At 42.8% G+C, this 19,896-nt stretch overlaps 1 protein-coding gene across 1 annotated transcript in view; it reads left to right on the forward strand.

Moving 5' to 3' along the window:
* The window catches only part of Map3k5 (mitogen-activated protein kinase kinase kinase 5), a 199,500-nt gene that overhangs the window by 121,829 nt on the left and 57,775 nt on the right, over nucleotides 1–19,896 (forward strand). Inside the window, exons 11-14 of the mRNA XM_031380745.1 lie at nucleotides 875–982; nucleotides 10,733–10,782; nucleotides 14,820–14,915; nucleotides 16,673–16,754. Coding sequence (XP_031236605.1) covers nucleotides 875–982; nucleotides 10,733–10,782; nucleotides 14,820–14,915; nucleotides 16,673–16,754 — 336 coding nt within the window. The remainder of the gene's footprint in view (nucleotides 1–874; nucleotides 983–10,732; nucleotides 10,783–14,819; nucleotides 14,916–16,672; nucleotides 16,755–19,896) is intronic.

Below are 19,896 nucleotides of genomic sequence, written 5' to 3' on the forward strand. Positions count from 1 at the left end.
AGACAGGGTTTCTCTGTATAGCCTCGGCTGTCCTGGAACTCACTCTGTAGACCAGGCTGGCCTCGAACACAGAAATCTACCTGCCTCTGCCTCCCAAGTGCTGGGATTAAAGGCGTGAGCCACCACAGCCCAGCTCCATGTAACTTTTCAATATAGATTCTCAACTTGCTTATCCCATGCCCTTCAGACATCTCTGAAATATGAGAAGATGTTATATCTCCCTCTAAGGCAATACAAAGATTTTTTTTTTTATTATTTCACATAGCTATATCTGATTTGGTTTATATATAAACCTCTTCTGACAAAATCCCAAATTATTTATAAATACATTTTCATGGCTACAAGAACCATCCTTCCACCTCCTTATGACAGAGTGTGAGAACAGAGAGTCTCAAATTCCTGTTCTAGAAATAGAACCTTTCGGGTGTACAAAAATGTTTCATCACGTTCTGCCATTTTTGACACATTTACTTTAATAGGAATAGCATATATATTACACGATGATTAATCTAAGTTTTGGGGGTGAGGTGTGCCTTAGGTTACAGCTTAGGCGAGCCTGGAACTCACTGTGTAACCTAGACTAGCTTTGAACTTGCGGGGATCATCTGCCTAAGAGCCATAGTTACAAGCATGAAGCTTCCTACAGTTATTATGATGTTCTCCTGGACTAGCTGAACTAAGGAACTTGAAGTATGACTTACAGCCTATTAGCAGGCCAAGCGGGTCCTTGGGATAAGTGTACATCCTAGGGCCTTCATCCGAAGTTAAGATGAGTTCTACAGCAGTTGAACCTATGGATAGCCCCTCCCACGTGGGGTTCGATTTATGGTGGCTCTTGTCTCTAATGCAAGCTTCTTTGCCTTATTTTTCCCAGGTATTAATATTAGAGCCAACCAAAATCTATCAGCCTTCTTACCTGTCTATCAATAATGAAGTGGAGGAGAAGACGATATCTATTTGGCATGTCCTCCCTGATGACAAGGTAAGCCGTGCAGTTAAGATAAGACCTCCTGCCTCTGGCCTCGCCTCAGTAAAGCTCTTAATTAAGAAAAATAGTTTGGCTGTTTATCTCACCATAACTACATGCTGTAAGATAAACATTGCTAATTTGTGGTTATGAATTTTATCAATTAGCAGGATAATTCAGATTTTTAGTATAGATGGTATAACCATTTCAAGTATGCTAAAAATTTGGATTGTTCTTAGTCTTAGAAATTTACACGGTAAACCAAATTATGCCCAAAGGGATAATTTTTCAAAATTTTGCCAAAGTGTAAATGTCATGTTTCTTAATTCTCGGAAGCCTGCTAGAATAAAGCCACCTGCAGGCTCACACTGGGCCCGTTATAGTCATTGTGTCTGAGTGTATGTTTATCTAGATACCTGCTAAATTTCAGATTAGCACTGACTCTGTGTTGCGTGGATAAAATAAGGTAGGGTATAACTTCCATTTGGCTCCTGGAGGTTCTTAGACCCTCTTATATCTGCTCCTGGCAGCATGTGATCGGCCTTTGTATGTCAGAAGTTCATTCTGATTTTGTTTTTCTTAGTTTTGAGACAGGGTCTCATATGTAGGCTAGGCTGACCTCTAAATTTCAATACCCTTGCCTCAGTGTCAAATAGTGAGATTACAAGTGTGATTTTTATCAGTTCTAATGCTCACACAACTACTCTTAAAGAAATGTGCAGGAACTGCCCAAGCAACAGGGAAAGGCACAGATATTAGAGAAGTCTTCGGAAAAAGTTTATTTGAGGGACTTTTTTTTTGTTGTAATTGTTTTCCAAACTACTCTTTTAATTTCTTTAAGCATGACTCATTCATTTGTTCCCTGAACACAGTGCCTGGTTTGCCTGGCACAGAGTGTGTTAAACACTGGGGAAAGCACTGTATACTAGACAAACTCCTCCTCTCGTGGAACTTACTTTCTCCCTTGGGAGGCAATAAACCAATGAGGGAGACCTGCAGGTGTATACAGTGGTAACTAGTAATGCAGCAGACCTGTAGATGTATACAGTGATGACCAACCAATGAGGGAGACCTGCAGGTATATACAGTGGTGACAACTAATCCAATAAGGGAAACTTGCAGGTGTATACAGTGGTGACAAACCAGAGAGGGAGACCTGCAGGTGTATACAGTGGTGACAAGGTAAAAATAATGCACAAACTGGGTATGAGTTTGCAATACTGTAAGTTAATAGACTTGAATATATTTAGATTTTATCATTGTTCTTATGCAACATGGATTTCCTAAACTGTGTTGTCCTCATTTGCCTCATCTGTACAAGGGAAGATGATGATGATATTATTATTGTTTTGTTATTATTATTATTATTATTATTATTTTAAATTATAATTTATTATTATTGTTGTTATTACAGCATCATCCACCTCAAAAGATTGTTGTAAACAGACATCATTGCTGTGTCTGTAATCCAGGGGTTTGGGAGGTATAGGCAGAAAGATCATAAATTCAAGACCACCTTCAGCCACATGGAAAATTCTAGGCCAACCTGAGCTAAAAGAAACCCTTGCCTCTCCTGCTTTTGATCTAAAGATTATATGAAGTGATGCAGAGAGTGCATGTCACAAAGCCCTTTATTCCAATGAACACCACAAATATTTTAAGAATAATAACAATAATTATAAAATGACTGCTTTTTTGAAAAAAATTAGGGCTGACCCCTATTTCTGAGACCCAAGAATTTAGCCTTGTTTCATTCTCTGAACAATGTGAAAGTATCATTTGGGAGGTTGTAAGTATTCATTAGGATACACACTGAGCTACCTGTTGTATGAGCCTGCAGAATAAGTATAAATTGTGATGTTGCTGTTTTGTGCGGTGTTCAGAGTGAGTCCTGCGTGCATGTACATTGATAGGAAAATCGCTGTGTGATTCTTATGTGCAGCTGTAGTAGAGAACAAGTTTAAGAAATGGCTATGGGCATACCAAATGTTTCAGTTGTAGCCACTGATGAAGAATCATTATTTCCTTCACTTTATGACTAAGTTGGGCTCCTAGGGATGATAGTTTTCAAAGGATGGCACTTGGGTGACAAGAACTGGGTTAAAATCTGGATTTCTGCTGTGTGTCCCACCTGACTTGTTAGAACTCATATGCATGAACCACCAGGTCAGAGGCTAAGCAGGCCCAGCCATATAGCATGTTTACCATGCAGGAAGAATAACTCATATGCTGGGGTATTCACACAGCTGGAATAAGCCTTTCCCAGTTGTCAATCATGCCCAGGCCCTGTCTATCAAAACATCAGCAAGTCACCTGTCACAGAGACCAGACAGCTACCCTTCAGCACTCTGTCACCTGTCACAGAGACCAGACAACTGCCCTGCTAGCATGGAACCACCCAATGAGTGTGCATCCGCCTCTGGGTGGCTTCTGTCAGAACTGTGGCCTTTTCAAATCCAACCTGTGGAGTGCTGGCTCCACTACCGTATTCATAGGACAACTGTGAACTGGCTACACTAGAGTTTTACTGTTTGCCCACTAACAGGTTATGATAACTAAGGGACCTTCAAATGACAAAATACACCTTATGCATGCTAGTGTTGGCTACTATGAGCAGTATTGTTATGAGGCCCAGTTAGCTAGCCCTTAATGTAGAAAAATTCCAAAAGTTGCTAGTCTTTTTTATAGTACTAATTTATTCATAAAAGGAACTGCCTTGATAAGGAACTTGACAGCTAAGGCATTCTCTGGGTTCTTTGTGAGGAGAGAATGGCAGACACCACGTCAGTAACATTTCTAGTGTGTAAGTGAGCCCTCCCTTGTAGCGTTACGTGACACCTGAAGAGGCTTGTGATGAGTAGTGAAACTCCTGCCACTTCCTCCCTATGAGGAGTCCTGTGGCTTGTGGGGAAGACCTTGTGGACCTTTGGTCTGTGAAGTTCAGTGAGGAACAGTGAGCAGAGCTTGCTTCTTTCGGAAGCTACCTGAAGGACTTGGAGTCTGGGCTTTGGTTCAGAGCAGGACCTAAAGAGAAAGGGGAAAGAAATGACCTCAGATCAGAAGAATAGACAAAAGGTCCACCGAGGCAGCGTAAGCAAACATGAGCCTGAGGTGTTCAGGGGTCGGGGGGAGCCTTTCTGGCTACCAAGGAGAGGCAGTGATGGCAGTGGGAAATGTATAGGTAGACATGGTGGTATAAAATCATTCTGAGTGAGGAAAGAGAATTTAGACATGTGCTGTCTGTCATTGAAGCTACTTAAAGTCTAAGGGCTGGCAAGAGGGCAGCATAGAGGAGCCAGGACAGGGTCAGAGTGAAGCTGTGAGGTGGAAAGGCTTGTATTACCTGTGGCTTGCTGAGTGACCTGGACGGTCCCGGCAACTCTTCCTGTAGCCTCCTTATATGAAGAAAAGACAATAACGTAGAGCAGAGTGCATGAGATAGTACCAGGAATCCCCCAGCACAGGGCGAAATGCACAGAACGTGTGTCGGTGATGTTACCACTGTAGCTCTAAGGCATATTTCACCTTGATGTAAGAGTTTGGGAATCTTGGACCCTGGAGGGGCAGGGAAAAGCTGCTAAAGGAAAGAACCAGAAAAGAAGTAGTCCAGGAACTTAGAACCAGAAAAGAAGTAGTCAGGCAACTTAGAACCAGAAAAGAAGTAGTCAGGGAACTTAGAGCAGGAAAGGGGGTTGCAGCTGCAGAGTGGCGGGTCACTTGAAAAGAAAAGGGAGGGGGGAAGTATAATGTCATTAAGAAGATAAAGTAGATGGAAAATATTAAGTGTTAGTGGATTCAAAGTCTGAGAGTGATAACACCAGCAGGGTGCCTAGAAGGGAAAGGTGAGCTCTGGAGGAGTTCCATTTTGGACCCCAGCACTTGGAACTGATGACCTAAAAGCACCTATGGAGATGCACTTCGTTCAGACAACTGTGGGCATAATCAATGTGCTTATGTGTGTGTTCTAATTATATTGCTTTGAAGTGCAGTGCCTTATTTACAACATTCTAAAGTAGATGTAGACATGTTCTCACACTGAGCGGAGAGTTAGACTGGGAGAGATCTTCAGAGGCTTAACCGGAACGAGCAAGGTTACCCAGGGACACTTGGAACAGAATGCGGCTAAAGGAATTAGCGATGAACACGGTCCCGAGAATGAGGGCAGAGCCAATGGATTTTGGAAGACAGGAAGAGAACAAGCAGTGAGCCAGAGATTTTTGGAAACAGTACTACTTCCAACTAGATGTTTTGTTTGCTCTTTCAGGAGGGTTCTCTGTTAAGTGAAGTAGGTCTGGTATGGATGTTTTTATTCTCTCTGACAATTTTTACAGTATGCTAAGAAATGTATATGTTAAGATATAAATGAGTACATGAGGAAGGGTTATTGGCTTAGTCTGTGAATTGTCCACCATCTACTTCTGCGTCCTTTAAAAAGATATTTATTTTATTTTGCTTGTATGCATATGCATATGTATATATACATATATATACATACATATATATGTATATATATGTATGTGTGTGTGTGTATACATATATATATATATACACACACAACATATGTACTTTTGGTACCTACAAAGATCAAAAGAGGGCCTCAGGTCCCTTGGAACTAGAATTATAGATGTCCATGAGACACCCTGTAGGTGCTGGGAACTGAGCCTGGCCTCTCTGCAAGTGCTCTAAGCCATCCCTCCAGTTGTCCCACTGACATGTGGGATTCCACCTGTGGTATCCCATCCCCTGTAATCTTCATAGTAAAATTGTCCATGTTCAAAAATGTAAACTTTTACAAACCAGTGTCCCTCTGGGTTGTAAGTTGATTCTCTGTAGACATCCATTCAATCTTGAAGAACTGCTTTCCTTCATGGGGCACAGTTAATAAATCCCAGCCCTGACCCTGTTCCCTGTGGGCGTTTGCTGTGTCTAGTCAGTACTTAAGGAAAACCTGCATGTGTACCATGGAAGAAAACCTAGATTTAGAGAAGCCACATGCAAGACATTTCATGTGGTTATTTGAAATCCCTTTCTCTCCCTTTTAGGGTTGAAATTTAAGCAACCTGTGTTTTTAGCCTGTGCTATGGCTTCTCAATCGGGAGCGTGGCTGGCAGGGACCTTTCACCACCTAAAGGCTGCCTGCCCTCTCTCACCCCAGCTCTTAGCCAGTGGCCATGTAGAGAGGCCAAGAAAAAAAATCCTGTGTGAAGGATTCTTACCCAGTTCCAGGTAGTCAGTCTTTCCTGTTTATGATGTGTTTGGATATAACTCCCAAATAAAACAGCTCAACCAAGAAAGAAATGGTATTCCCTATCCTGAGAAATTCGGAGATGGGTTCTTTCTGAGGGGGATTTTGTATCAAGAGTTCTGAGCTGAGTTCTCTGTAAGTTGTTGGCTGTCTCCTCTTGGTCATAAACAGCTACTACAGGCATTGCCTCATACAGGCAGCGTCCCAGAAGGGAGAATCCAGCCTTCATAACCAAGCCGGCCACCTGCAAGGAACTTGAACTTCTCATGGCTAGTTTAGGCTAAATTCACTGCCCCAGCAGATCCCAAACAACAGCAACAACAAAGCCAAAACCCCTTTATTGTTACTGTTAGCTAAGGAGAAGGAGGGACTAGGGAGGAATGGCTGCTACCTCAGGAAAGCAATAAGGCCTGACAGTATAATTATTATTAAATTAGTGCTATCACTTTGATGGTTAACGCCTACTTCTTATTCCTGCCCTGGCCAGGGCTTGGGGTTTGGGGTGGATCAGTTCCTAGAAAATGGTGCTTTGTGCTGGTCCAGATAGCCTGGAGTGGGCTCTGCTGGGGCTAATTAATGTCTCTGGAGCTTGGTACTTTACTTTGCAGCTCACTGCTGTCTCCCTGTGGTGAGGCCCTGCTAGCCCTGCCTCCTGTGGTGAGGCCCTGCTAGCCCTGCCTCCCTGTGGTGAGACCCTGCTAGCCCTGCCTCCCTGTGGTGAGGCCCTGCTAGCCATGCAGGTCAGGCCTCCTCCAGTGTGCAGCCTAGGCTTTGAATTTAAGAGCGCTGTAGTGAAATGTGTCCAGGCAGAGCAGCCTTTGGGGAATCAGATTCTCGGGAAGTAGTCTGCTCCTTTCCTATGGAACCAGCCTGGTCTATCCAGGAACCCCTCCGTGATTTCTTCCAGTGCCACTTTAGAGCTGTTTGTGTTCAGTGGCTGCTTTGCACACCACCCAGCCTGTTCTGCTCTCATCCCCACTTCCCAACCCACCCATGGTTTTGGGCAACAGCTCCGTGGCAGACTGCAGAGTTGAGGCTGCGTTGCGTGTTTGAGTCAGACATAGGTCAGCAGCGAAGCCTCTGGGTCACATAGTTATGCAGACATCTTGACCTCAGGTTGACGGACATTAGAAGCCAATATGAGATTGAGAGCAGAGGCTTCAGGCTACTGTTTTCATTTGCTTCTGCCTAGTACTTGGTTACTTTATATGTGGCCTTTCTTTTTAAAAAACATTTAAATGTATACACATATTTTCATCTGTTTATTCGTTCACATATGTGTGCAAGTATATGTGTGCACATGCATGTATATATGTGTCCAGGTGCTTATGCATATATGCATGTGTGTGAAGGCTGAGGCCAGCCTCAGGTGGCATCTTCATGAGTGCCGTCCACCTCAGGTGGCATCTCCGTGAGTGCCGTCCACCTCAGGTGGCATCACCGTGAGTGCCGTCCACCTCAGGTGGCATCTCCGTGAGTGCCGTCCACCTCAGGTGGCATCTTCATGAGTGCCATCCACCTCAGGTGGCATCTCCGTGAGTGCCATCCACCTCAGGTGGCATCTTCGTGAGTGCTGTCCACCTCTTTTAGGACAGGGTCTCTGAATGGCCTTGCATTCACCAGGTAGGACAGGATGGTTAACTACTGGGGCTCAGGGATCTTCCTGCCTCTGCCTCACTCAGTGATGGGATTTCATGGGATCTGCCACTCCCTGGAATTTTTACGTGGGTTCTAAGGAATCAAATTCGGGGCTGTGTTTGCAAGGTAAGTGCTTTAGTGACTCAGTCATTGCCTCTGCTCTCCATTAGGCCTTTCTGCACTGTCCTCCCTCTCTGGAACTCATAATAGAACTTGTTAAGATCCCAGTAAGGTGCACTACACACTGGTTTTTTAATATTTTGTGTCAAACTTGAGAGGACCTGTCTGCACTCCTGGTGGCATGGCCCTAGGAAAGATTTAGGAGTTGTGGATAAAAATTGTAGGTTTTCAGGTTGCTTTTGCTAAGAAAAAAAGAGTTCTAGACCACCTCCAAGCTGCAAAGCTCAGCTTCTGTTTCACTGGCCAGGCCGAGACAACACCTCATAGCAGTGGGAAAGGGGTTCTTTTCATGGTTGTTTTACACCGTATACTATTAATTGTATGCCGTGGTGAAACATTTGGGGATTTTTCAATACCTGTTTTAAAGTTTACAGAGGGTAGAGTTAAGAGAATACTTAGGGTAGCTTTGTCCTTCCTGGAGGGAGAGACCAAGCAGGGAAGGCATCTAAAGAATCCCAGGCCGGGTCCGGCACGGGGGTTAGGCAGTGATGGCATGGGTGACGGTCTTGTCACTGTTGTCAGTCAGAAGATGGAAGGCCCCTCACTGGTTTAATAGATGAGCTTGAGGCATTTTTCATTGTCTAGTGTGAGTTCAGAACCATCCACTGGGTCTTTGCTATTACAACCAGAGTTCTGTAGATGGCTAAGTTAACTCCAATTAGCCGTCAGACTCCTGAATAAAAAGCAGTCACCTGGAGCTTTGTAAAGGAAGTCGTTAGATTTCAGCATCTGATTGACAATTTAACAAAGAAACTGAATCCTGTCAGTTCATTTTTATAGGACTGTCTAGGAAAGCTTTAAAAAAAAAAACTGTGGATGTTCTGAGTAAAGCTGATATAAAACTGAATAAAACCCCAAACTGATGTTGATGACAGCGTATCTGGCAGCCTTCTTCAGTCGGGGAGCAAGGTAATTAAGGTGTTCGCCTTGAAATTAGCTATTGCTACAAGGAATAATTGAAAGCCAGGGTACAGCGCATGGCCAACTGAACTAGCATGTGGGTCCCAGACCAGTTAGGAAGGCTGAGGTAAAAGGTCACCCTGGACACATATGTCATTTTGGGAGATATAGGGAAAATGATCGAAGAACAATTATTTGATAATAATTATGGTATTTTAGTAATGATTAAGAGATAAATTTTAAATTTTTAAAACATGGACTCCATGAACTACCCATGTATCACATAATAATCAAATTTTTATGTCCAAACCTTATTAGCATACTAAGATTTACGTAAATTATGTAATAATCCCTTTGAGCTGTAATGGACACTCTGCATGCATATATACTCTGACACATACACATGGGGCTGGCAAGATGGCTCAGTGAGTAAGAACACTGACTGCTCTTCCGAAGGTCCCGAGTTCAGATCCCAGCAACCACATGGTGCCTCACAACCATCCTTGATGAAATCTGACACCGTCTTCTGGTGTGTCTGAAGACAGCTACAGTGTATTATACTGGAGCGAGTGGGCTGGAGCAAGCTGGGCTGGAGCGAGCGGGGCTGTCCTAAGTTCAATTCTCTGCAGCCACATGATGGCTCGTGGCCATCTGTACAGCTACAGTGTACTCATATACATAAAATAAATAAATAAATCTTAAAAAAAAGACGTACACACACGCACACACACACACACAATACATGTATACACACACATACACACACACCACACACACATACACACACGACGCACACACACAGACCATAGACATGCACACATACACACACATGCCACACACACATACCACACATACACACACGCACTCTCGAGCACACACACACACACACACACACACACGCGCGCATATACACACATATGCGCACACACACACACACAAACAAACACACACACAAACACACATATGCACGTGCGCATGTGCGTGCATATTGATTTCGGGAAAATAGAGATGCAGAGGTTTTGTTGAAATTTCTACCTTAAGTTAGTTCCAAGCTGGCTGTGGTGGTGGCACTGAAGAAGCTGAGGCAGGATGCTGGCAGGCTCCTGGCCAGGGTGGGCTATACAGATTCATTGTTTTTCTTTCTCAGAAAATATATTCTAAGTCTGGGGAGATGGCTTGGTCAGTCATGTGCTCCACAGAAGCTTGGGAACTGAGTTCCATTCTCAGAACCAACACTTTAAAAACCCAGGAGTGTAGCGTGCACCTACACTCCCACACCTGGGGAGGTGGAAACAGCTGCCCGTGGGGCTCACGAGAAAAGCTTCGTAGCAGTGGAGAAATCAGGAAGGTTGTCCTGAGGCATCCACATGCATTGGCACGTATGTGCTTACAAACCCCATACATGGGTACTCAAACACACAAATGCAAGGAAAATAATTGGCACTTATACCAAAAGAAAATGAGCTTATTCCCTATAGCCATTGAATTACCTTGATCTCTGGTTCATTGTTTTATTTTGTTCTGTTTTTTACTTAAAATTAAAGCACAATAGTTACAACTGAAATTAAAGTTTCGAATTTAATGACAGTAATTCTTTCCTGCTTTTTGAAAGTTGTTGTCTTGAAGTACAGGAGTTACTAAGTAAACATCACCCTTGTGGGCTCAGGATGAATTGGCACCTCAGTCAGATGACTTACTCATAGGAACTATACATCAGGAAAATGACTGTTTTTAAAAATAATAAAATTAAATGACTTTATGATTTTTTTCCCATTTATTGTTGCTCAAATCCTGTGTTTCAGAAAGGTATACATGAGTGGAACTTCAGCGCTTCCTCTGTCAGGGGAGTGAGGTAAGTTTCCCTGGTTCATTTGGTGTACTTACAAGACATGCTTCTGAAATATTCATAGCATATTTTATTAAATTAAATTAAATCATAATTTAGATTTGAAAGACATTTCAAGAACCTTTCATTGTTATAAAGACTGAGCCTTCCACTCCGCCTCTCTGCCTGTGGCCAACAGTGCCTCACCTTCGTAGATCCTTGAACTAACCCCATGCTTGTGACTCTGGGCTAAATGTGAACTGTGGCCTGGAGTCAACATGTGTCTAAAGGGAGCCGTGTAGAGGTCTTCTCCTGCTGCCTGACCTTTTGGTTAAGGCTGTAAGATGGCTTCCTGACCTTTATGTTACCAGGAACTAACCTGTGGATCCAAGTTCTGCAGGACATCAACCAGGGTACACCCTGAACTCGAATTATGATGACATACGGATAGGAAATTCATTAAATTTTTTCCCAAGGTTACTGTTGATGCAATTATGTTTGTGAAGTCACAGTGACAAACCAGTTCAGTTCTAAAACTTTGTTATAATGCCAATGACTCAGAAGAAAAAAAGTGCTCTCTCCTGGGAATTAGAAACAAGGTTATTGGCCAGAATCCATTGTCAGTGGTTAAGTGTTTGAAACTTTGTCATCTAGAAGCCTGAGCTTCTAGACTCATTCAGTGTTCAAACCAAATTCTGTTTACTACTTTTTGTGCCCCCCCACACATGATGGAAATGGGAGACAACAGACTTCTGCAGGCTGGTTGTGCAATATCCTGTTGCTTTTGCAAGGACTGCACTTGGTTTTGTTAGAGCATGGACTGGTAGAGCAGTGAGTCACAGATAATTTGAGCTTCCCCCGTAGAACTGCCTGTTATCTCATGAGTGATGGACTAGAAGCAAGTGGGATGAAGTAGCCGACTCGTGTCTTTCCAATCAATACCTTCTCAGAGCTTTAAACTCTTAATAATCAGTCCCTAAACCACTCGTTAGCAAGGTACTCATGACTTACTGCTTTCTTCTTCGGCAGTCCATTCGCTGTAGTAGCTATGCACTTCGCCTCATCAGATCTGTTTTACGATGAATTAGCCCTTGTTAATTAGGCCTGGCATCACTTCCTTACAGTTCTTGTGACTCACGGCATGTATATAGCGTGCCTCCATCTTGTGATTGCTGGTTTACATGTTGGGAAACTTGTGTTCTACTCTGTAACGTCAAAGACAGCCACCTTTACCTGGTTTTCTTCCTCTATAAAGAAAGGGTGACAAAATAAGGAACAACCCAACCAGGTCAGCAGTTTGCATGGTGTCACCCATGTACCCAGATCAAGTCAGTGGCATTTATTGAGCACCAGCTGTATACCATATTGAGTCCTATTCTGCTAAAGACATGAAGGTGGCGAAGCCAGGAAGTCCTCTTGAATAATTTGCAGTCAGGTGGGAAGGGGGAACAGGCATTGTAACAACCAGTGGCAGTGTGGCAGTGTAGTGGTGTGGCAGTGTGGCAGTGTGGCATGAGAGGAGCAATGCCATACTAGAAATATATTTAGAGAAGAGAAGCACAAAGCCCTTCTGTCTGGAGTAGAAATAGGATAGCTTGGGTGGGGCAGTCTCCTGATGGTCATTCCTTCAGTCTCTGCTCCACACTTTGTCTCTGTAACTCTTTCCATAGGTATTTTTTCTCCCTTCTAAGAAAGACCGAAGTATCTACACTTTGGTCTTCTTGGTCTTCTTTCTTCTTGAATTTCACATGGTTTGTGAATTGTGAGTGCATACCATGTGTGTTCTTTTGTGATTGAGTTACCTCACTCAGGATGATATTTTCTAGTTCCATCCATTTGCCTACGAATTTCATAAATTCATTGTTTTTTATATTCCATTGTGTAAATGTACCACATTTTCTGTATCCATTCCTCTGTTGAGGGACATCTGGGTTCTTTCCAGCTTCTGGCTATTATAATTAAGGCTGCTGTGAATATAGTGGAGCATGTGTCCTTATTACATCTTCTAGCTTTCATAGTCTCTGCTGAGATGTCTGGTATAATTCTGATAAGTCTGCCTTTATATGTTACTTGACCTTTTTTCCTTATGACTTTCAATATTCTTTCTTTGTTTAGTGCATTTGGTGTTTTGATTATTATGTGAGGGGAGGAATTTCTTTTATGGTCCAGTCTATTTGGAGTTCTGTAGGCTTCTTGTATGTTCATGGGCATCTCTTTCTTTAGGTTAGGGAAGTTTTCTTCTATAATTTTGTTGAAGATACTTACTGGCCCTTTAAGTTGGAAGTCTTCACTCTCTTCTATACCTATTATCCTTAGGTTTGGTCTTCTCATGTGTCCTGGATTTCCTGGATGTTTTGGGTTAGGAGCATTCTGCATTTTGCATTTTCTTTGACTGTTGTGTCAGTGTTTTCTATGGTATCTTCTGCACCTGAGAATCTCTCTTCTATCTCTTGTATTCTGTTGGTGATGCTTGCATCTATGACTCCTGGTCTCTTTCTTAGGTTTTCTATCTCCAGTGTTGTCTCCCTTTGTGATTTCTTTATTGTTTCTATTTTCATTTTTAGATCCTGGATGATTTTGTTCATTTCCTTCACCTGTTTGGCTGTGTTTTCCTGTAATTCTTTAAGGGATTTTTGTGTTTACTCTTTAAGGTCTAATACCTGTTTACCTGTATTCTCTTGTATTTCTTTAAGGGTGTTATTTATGTCCTTCTTAAATTCCTCTATCATCATCATGAGATGTGATTTCAAATCAGAGTCTTGCTTTTCTGGTGTGTTGGGGTAACCAGGACTCACAGTGGTGGGAGAACTGGGTTCTGATGATACCAAGTAGTCTTGGTTACTATTGCTTATGTTCTTGTGCTTGCCTTTTGCCATCTGGTTACCTCTGGTGATAGCTGGTTTGCTGTGTCTGACTTTGGCTTGTCCCTCCTGCAAGCCTGTGTGTCAGTACTCCGGAGAGACCAGTTCTCTCGGGGAGGAATTTGAGTATGAAGAGCTGTGGTACAGGGTCAGCTCTGGGGCCCAGAGAGAGGTCAGGATCCTGTCTCCAGCTGATCCTTGGTTCCTGTGTCCTGATGACTCTGTGAGGGTCCCTCTTGGGCCAGGTATTTGAAGAGAAGTGGTGTTCTTACCTGTGCTCACAGGTGTGTAGGCACTGCTGGGAGACCAGTTCTCTCCTGGAGGTATTTGCATATATAGCTCTGTGGCACAGGATCAGCTCTGGGCACAAACTGAGACCGGAAGACTCCTGTCACAGGCAGCCCCTGAGTTCCTGTGTCCTGAGGGTTCTGGATGGGGTTCCTCTGAACAGCAGTGGCAGCACTCACAGGCCTGTCCGCACTCCTCAGAGGATCACTCCCTCCCAGTAGTATTTGGGTATGGAGCCCTGTATGGCCGAGGATCTGCTTCAGGTGGAAGTGGAAATCGGAAGGCCAAGGTCTCATTTGTAGCTAAGGCTTCCACGGTCCAATAGCAGAACTGAATGGAAAACCTAAAATACTTAATGTCAGGCTCATTACCGAAAACATTGGCCAACTTTTGGAGTAAACCACTGTGGCCTAACTTACCAAACTCCAAACTCTTCATGTTGTTCTAAAATAAAGCACTTGCTATGTCTAGTTCAAGCTGGTTCACATTGCTTTGCTCTTTTAAAAACTCAACAGCTAGTGCAGTGCCTTTACTACCTGTATGAACTTTCTCCCTAGCTCTGGAAGGCCTAGCTCTAGGCTCCCATAGGCCTAGAATCATTGAAGCTAGCCACAGGTATGTCTGTGTCCCTCTCAGCTTGGGTCAGAGCTATGCCAGATAAGACTCATTCCCATACCAAACCCAACACGTGGTTCATGTATGTGTTCTGCACAGCAGAAAAGGAATGATGAGTAGGAATAATACATAATGTTTGTGTTATGGTATAGGGAATATGGTTCTTGAAAGTGCTATTTGGAAGTGGCAGTGATGCTGTCCGTAGCAGGGCTAGATATAAAAAGTGCTTATTTTCATCCGAGGTATGGGAGTGACGTTTGTTTGAGTAATGTGGGTTGTTTGTTTGTTTGTTTGTTTCAGTATCTCCAAGTTTGAAGAACGATGCTGTTTCCTTTATGTGCTTCACAACTCTGATGACTTCCAAATCTACTTCTGCACGGAACTTCACTGTAAAAGGCACGTGTTTGTCCTTGCGGAGGCAGTGGGCTACCTTTCACTTGATTGCTGCTCTCAAGTAAAACAACTGGCTTCTAAATGTGGAGGCGGTTACACATGTACACACACACACACACACACACAGAGTGAGGTGGTTATACACACAGCAAGGCAGTTGTACACACTTTATTTGAATTCTGCTTTATAAGCATGTGGCATTGGATTTAGGGGTTCTGTTTATCAAATCAAGCCTTTGCCTAGTCACAGTGTATTTTACACAAAACATCAGCCAACCGGTTAATTGTTTAATACAGTGCCTCATTTCTTAAAATACTTACTTATTAGAAATGAGTGCCCAGTTTTCCATGATCAAATTCTTTAGTGTAAATTCACTACTGTCTGCAACTGTGACCCTGCCTCCTACAGAACTTCTTAGTGAGCATAAATAAGAAGTACCTGAGCCCCACTTTAGACTAATTATACTGGATTCTCTGGTGGCCATGTAGCCTGGAATCTGATCTATACCAGTAAAAGAGATGCCCCCCCCCCCAAAAAAAATCTATGAATTTCACTATATGTTTGCATTACTCTCCCCGGGTATATTACTCTTAGTTAAATATTTCATATCCCCTTAGAACACAGTGATGGGCAATGAGGTAGAAGATTAATGACCACTTAGAAGACAGAGCATAGGTAAAAGCCAGTCTGGATTTAAAGTTTATTAAATGTTCTCTTTTCAAATAGCCTCCACAATAAATGACTGGTATAGTGACTCAGCAGACAGTGCTGTGTTTTAGCTTGATGTTTATCCCCCATGTAGCATCCATTTTAATCTTTAGTGACGTCCTAGTAGATATGTATGATTACCATCTTCAGTGAAAGAAAAAATAAATAAAATTTTTTGAGAGGTAACTACCTTAAAATCATATGGCCAATAAGGATAAAAATGGGGCCTTGACCCAGGCACATGGGACTCCATATTCATGCTCCTGATATGTACAGTGAGCTGCCATCCCTCTGTGTCATATAGTCTGTTAAGATGATCATACTGGAAAGTTTTTCATTAGTGGCTTGTGTGTGTCTTCACCTCAGGTCTTAACATTTAACTTTAGAGCCATTTTTCTAGAGTTCTTTTGCTTACATTCCCTCTTGAGTGATCTTACTCTTTTTTTTTTTTTTTGGTTTCTCGAGACATGGTTTCTCTGTATAGCCCTGGCTGTCCTGGAACTCACTCTGTCGATCAGGCTGGCCTGGAACTCAGAAATCTGCTTGCCTCTGCCTCCCAAATGCTGGGATTAAAGGAGTGCACACTGTTTCTAACTTATCATGAACTTTAACCTTACTCAGAGTTTACTATTATTTTAATCAATCCTGGGATTTTGCTTTGCTTTCATTTCATTGACATCTAATACATGTGTAGTAGGAATGAAGGATAAGAACTGGGGGAGGAGAGCCAGACATGGTGGTGCACACCTTTAATCCCAGCCCTCTGTGCTGGACATTCAGGTAGAGACAGGTACTGTATTCACTAAGATCTGTGGACTCTTTGATTCTTCATACATTAGGCTTGTGCTCCAAGGCTGCCCAGTTATTGACTGATATAAAAGCTTCGTCAAGCTGGAGGCAGGCCAACCTGGGGCGGGGTGTTCAGTGGGTTTAGTGTCCAAATGAATTTTCCACCTAAGATATTGTCAGTTCATGATGGGTTTACTAAGGAGTGAAGAAGCATGTTCACTTAATAGTCCATTACTGTGAACAGCAGCTCTCTCTCATTGCAGGTTTTTTGAAATGGTGAATACCATCACAGAAGAGAAGGGGAGAGGCACGGAAGATGGAGACTGTGAAGGTGACTCCCTGGAGGTAAGGACAGACTGAATGAAGCATGCATTTTACAAATGAGCAATTGAAAGCTGGCTTCAAGAGGGATGGGAGATAAAGAGGCTCATCACTGTGGTGGGTGAAGCATGGACGCACTCAGAGTCTAAATTTTCTCTTATTAAGAGGGCTGGACAGGTGGCTATGCAGTTAAGAGCCCATTGTGTTCTTCCAGAGGGACTTGGCTTCAGTTCCCAGCACCCTTACACAACAGCTTACAACTGCCTTTAACTCCAGCTCCACAGGCTCACACACCATCCTCTGACCTCAGCAGACACTCACACACATATGGCATTCACCCCTACAGAAGCATGTACAAATAAATAAAAGGTAGCTTTAAAGCAAACACTGATAACATCCTCCTCAGAGCAATGGTTCTCACCTGTGGCTTGTGAGCCCCTTGGGGTTGAATGACTCCTTTCACGGGAGTCACCTAAGATCATTAGGAAACACAGGCATTTACACATTACAATTCATAACAGTAAAAAGATTACAGTTATAAAGTAGCAACAAAAATAGCTTTATAGTTGGGGATCACCACACCATGAGGAACTGTATTAAAGGGTTGCAGCAGGACTCTGTTTGCTATGGTGCCTCAGCTTTTGCTAATTTTGTTGTTTTTAAATAGCAATAGTAGCAATAAGGCAACATTAATATCAAGAGTACAGTGTGCTACAGATATACTTTACAGATATTACTCTTAGGTATCTCTGGTCTATGGAACTGTTATCGTTGTTCTATTAGCATACATTCATGAATGGTTACAGTAGTCTTCTAAACTGAAGGAGGTTCCAACCCATCTATCTTCTTTCTTTTTCTCAGTGTCTTTCATAGCCAGAGCTATATCCTTAAGCCTTAACTTACATTTTGCATGGTATATAACTTTCTGATATGCATCTGATGGTGTTTCTTAACTATTTTCAACATTTCTTCTTTAAATTATTTTATTAGCATGCTACTGGATTAAAATGAAGTGCTTCACTGCCTGACCGCAAACAGAAATCAAACTCTAGCCTGTGTATGATAAGCCAAAGCTAAATTCCTTTTCTTCTCAACCTCCATCCTGTATAAGAAGAATTTTATTAGAGATTCTCATTAAACCATAACTGGGATTCGTATGCACAATTATGTTGTGTATACTTCAACTGGAATTCAGATAGTTTCAACATACATACCAATCCATGAAGCCTTTGGGTACTTTTGCCCAACAAAATGAAAACCTTGGGAAAGATGGCTGGCCAGGAAAAGCTCCATAATGCTTTTATCATCAATTATGATGTTGTCAACGTTCAGCAGATTATGTCGATGTGGCTCCATAAGCTCATAGCCAACCCTAGACGTCCTGGTGCTTGAGAAACTTTCTAGCTGGAGTTAGGTAGGCTCTTCCTGATTTTAATAATAAATGGTGTACAATGATGGGCACAGCCTTCACTGGATCATGACCAGGCTTTCCTGTTCAGAGTCAGATCTAACCCTCTGTGATCTCTGAACTGAAGACTAGAGCCCTGGACTACTGTTCTAATTTTGCCAGTAATCAGCTTTAGGGTTTTTTTTTTGTTTTGTTTTTGGCTTTTTTTTTTTTTCAAGACAGGGTTTCTCTATGTAGCCCTGGCTGTCCCAGAACTCACTCTCCAGCTTTAGTTTTATACACCTGCTTGTCTAAGATAATTTCTCTCTTAGAATTGAACAAGAGCTGGGCAGTGGTGGCGCACACCTTTAGTCTCAGCGCTTGGGAGGCAGAAGCAGGCAGATTTCTGAGTTCAAGGCCAGCCTGGTCTATAGAGTGAATTCCAGGCCAGCCAGGGCTATACAGAGAAACCCTGTCTGGAAAAAACAAAAACAAAGCAAACAAACAACACCCCTCCCCCCCCCAAAAAAAAGAATTGAACAAGAAGATCTTGATTGTATTTTCTCTGCTTTGAGTTTTTAAATAATTTTCCAGATTCATATGAACTTTCCAGGGTTGTTTCAAAGATTGCACTCTATCATGTCTCAGAGGACCTTCCTGTCTTCATACAGCAATATATCCTTTAGATTCAGGGCCTGACTCAAGGCTGTGTTTTTTATGGAATATGAGCCCATATTCTTAGTAATTTAATGTATTGGCTCAGGAAGTTGAGTATAGCTGGCCGTTAAGGTTTGATACTCACGACCTGTGGTCCCTGTTGTACTTCTTGCCTATAGTACATTCCTGCAGAGTACAAACTCCAGCCCCAGAATGGAGAGAAGCCCCAGACCAGCTTCTCACCCTTGCCTTTCTGCCTTGCCTCCTGCCATCATCAGAGACCTCCAGTTCACGTTTTAATCATGGGGCTTGCCAGATTATATACTTTTACAGCTCCTTAAAGGAGTGCATTAGTTGTTTCCTATTGCAGATCCTTGTAGAAGGAGTACATTAGTTGTGTTTCCTGCTGCAAATCCTTGTAGAAGGAGTACATTAGCTGTGTTTCTTGTTGCTGTGCTCAAAGAAATGACAAGAAGCTTAAAGGAGGAGGGCTTGTCTGAACATACAATTATAGGGGGATGCAGTCCACCATGGCGAGTAAGACATAGCCGTGGGAACAAGAGTCAGAGAGTAGGCAGGAAGGGATGATGGACCATTAAACCCCCAGGCTGGAGCAACGACATGCGTCCTCCAGCAGAGTTACTAAAGGTTCCACAATCTTGCAAAAACAATGCTATGAGTTAGGGACCAAGTGTTCAAATGTACAAGCCCGTGGGGGGTGATTTTATGTTCAAGCCACAGTGAGGGGGTCAAGCCCAATGTTCCTACTGTCTCGCTCGTATACACCTTGTCTTTCTGCCCTGTGGCCCAGCAGTGCCATGTCCTTCGTGGGTGCTATGCTTCCCAGTGGCTAGACTTGACAAGTGTTATAGCTGTCAGACTGGGTAACCATATCTTCCGTTTTGAGATCTCAGATACCATGTTTCTTTTTAAATTCTTTTTAACCTGTCCTGCTTCTCATATTCTCTGCTTCCATACTGTTCTTTACCCTTCCACCGCTGACTTTGCCCACTACCGTGTATATTTCTGACAAGAGTGTATGTTGGCCTACATTTGCTGCATCACCAAATTCAACATGCATTTCACACATGAAATATATTCTCTCTCTCCCTCTCCCTCTCC

Source organism: Mastomys coucha, unplaced genomic scaffold (assembly GCF_008632895.1).
Source record: "Mastomys coucha isolate ucsf_1 unplaced genomic scaffold, UCSF_Mcou_1 pScaffold2, whole genome shotgun sequence".
Lineage (NCBI taxonomy): Eukaryota > Metazoa > Chordata > Mammalia > Rodentia > Muridae > Mastomys > Mastomys coucha.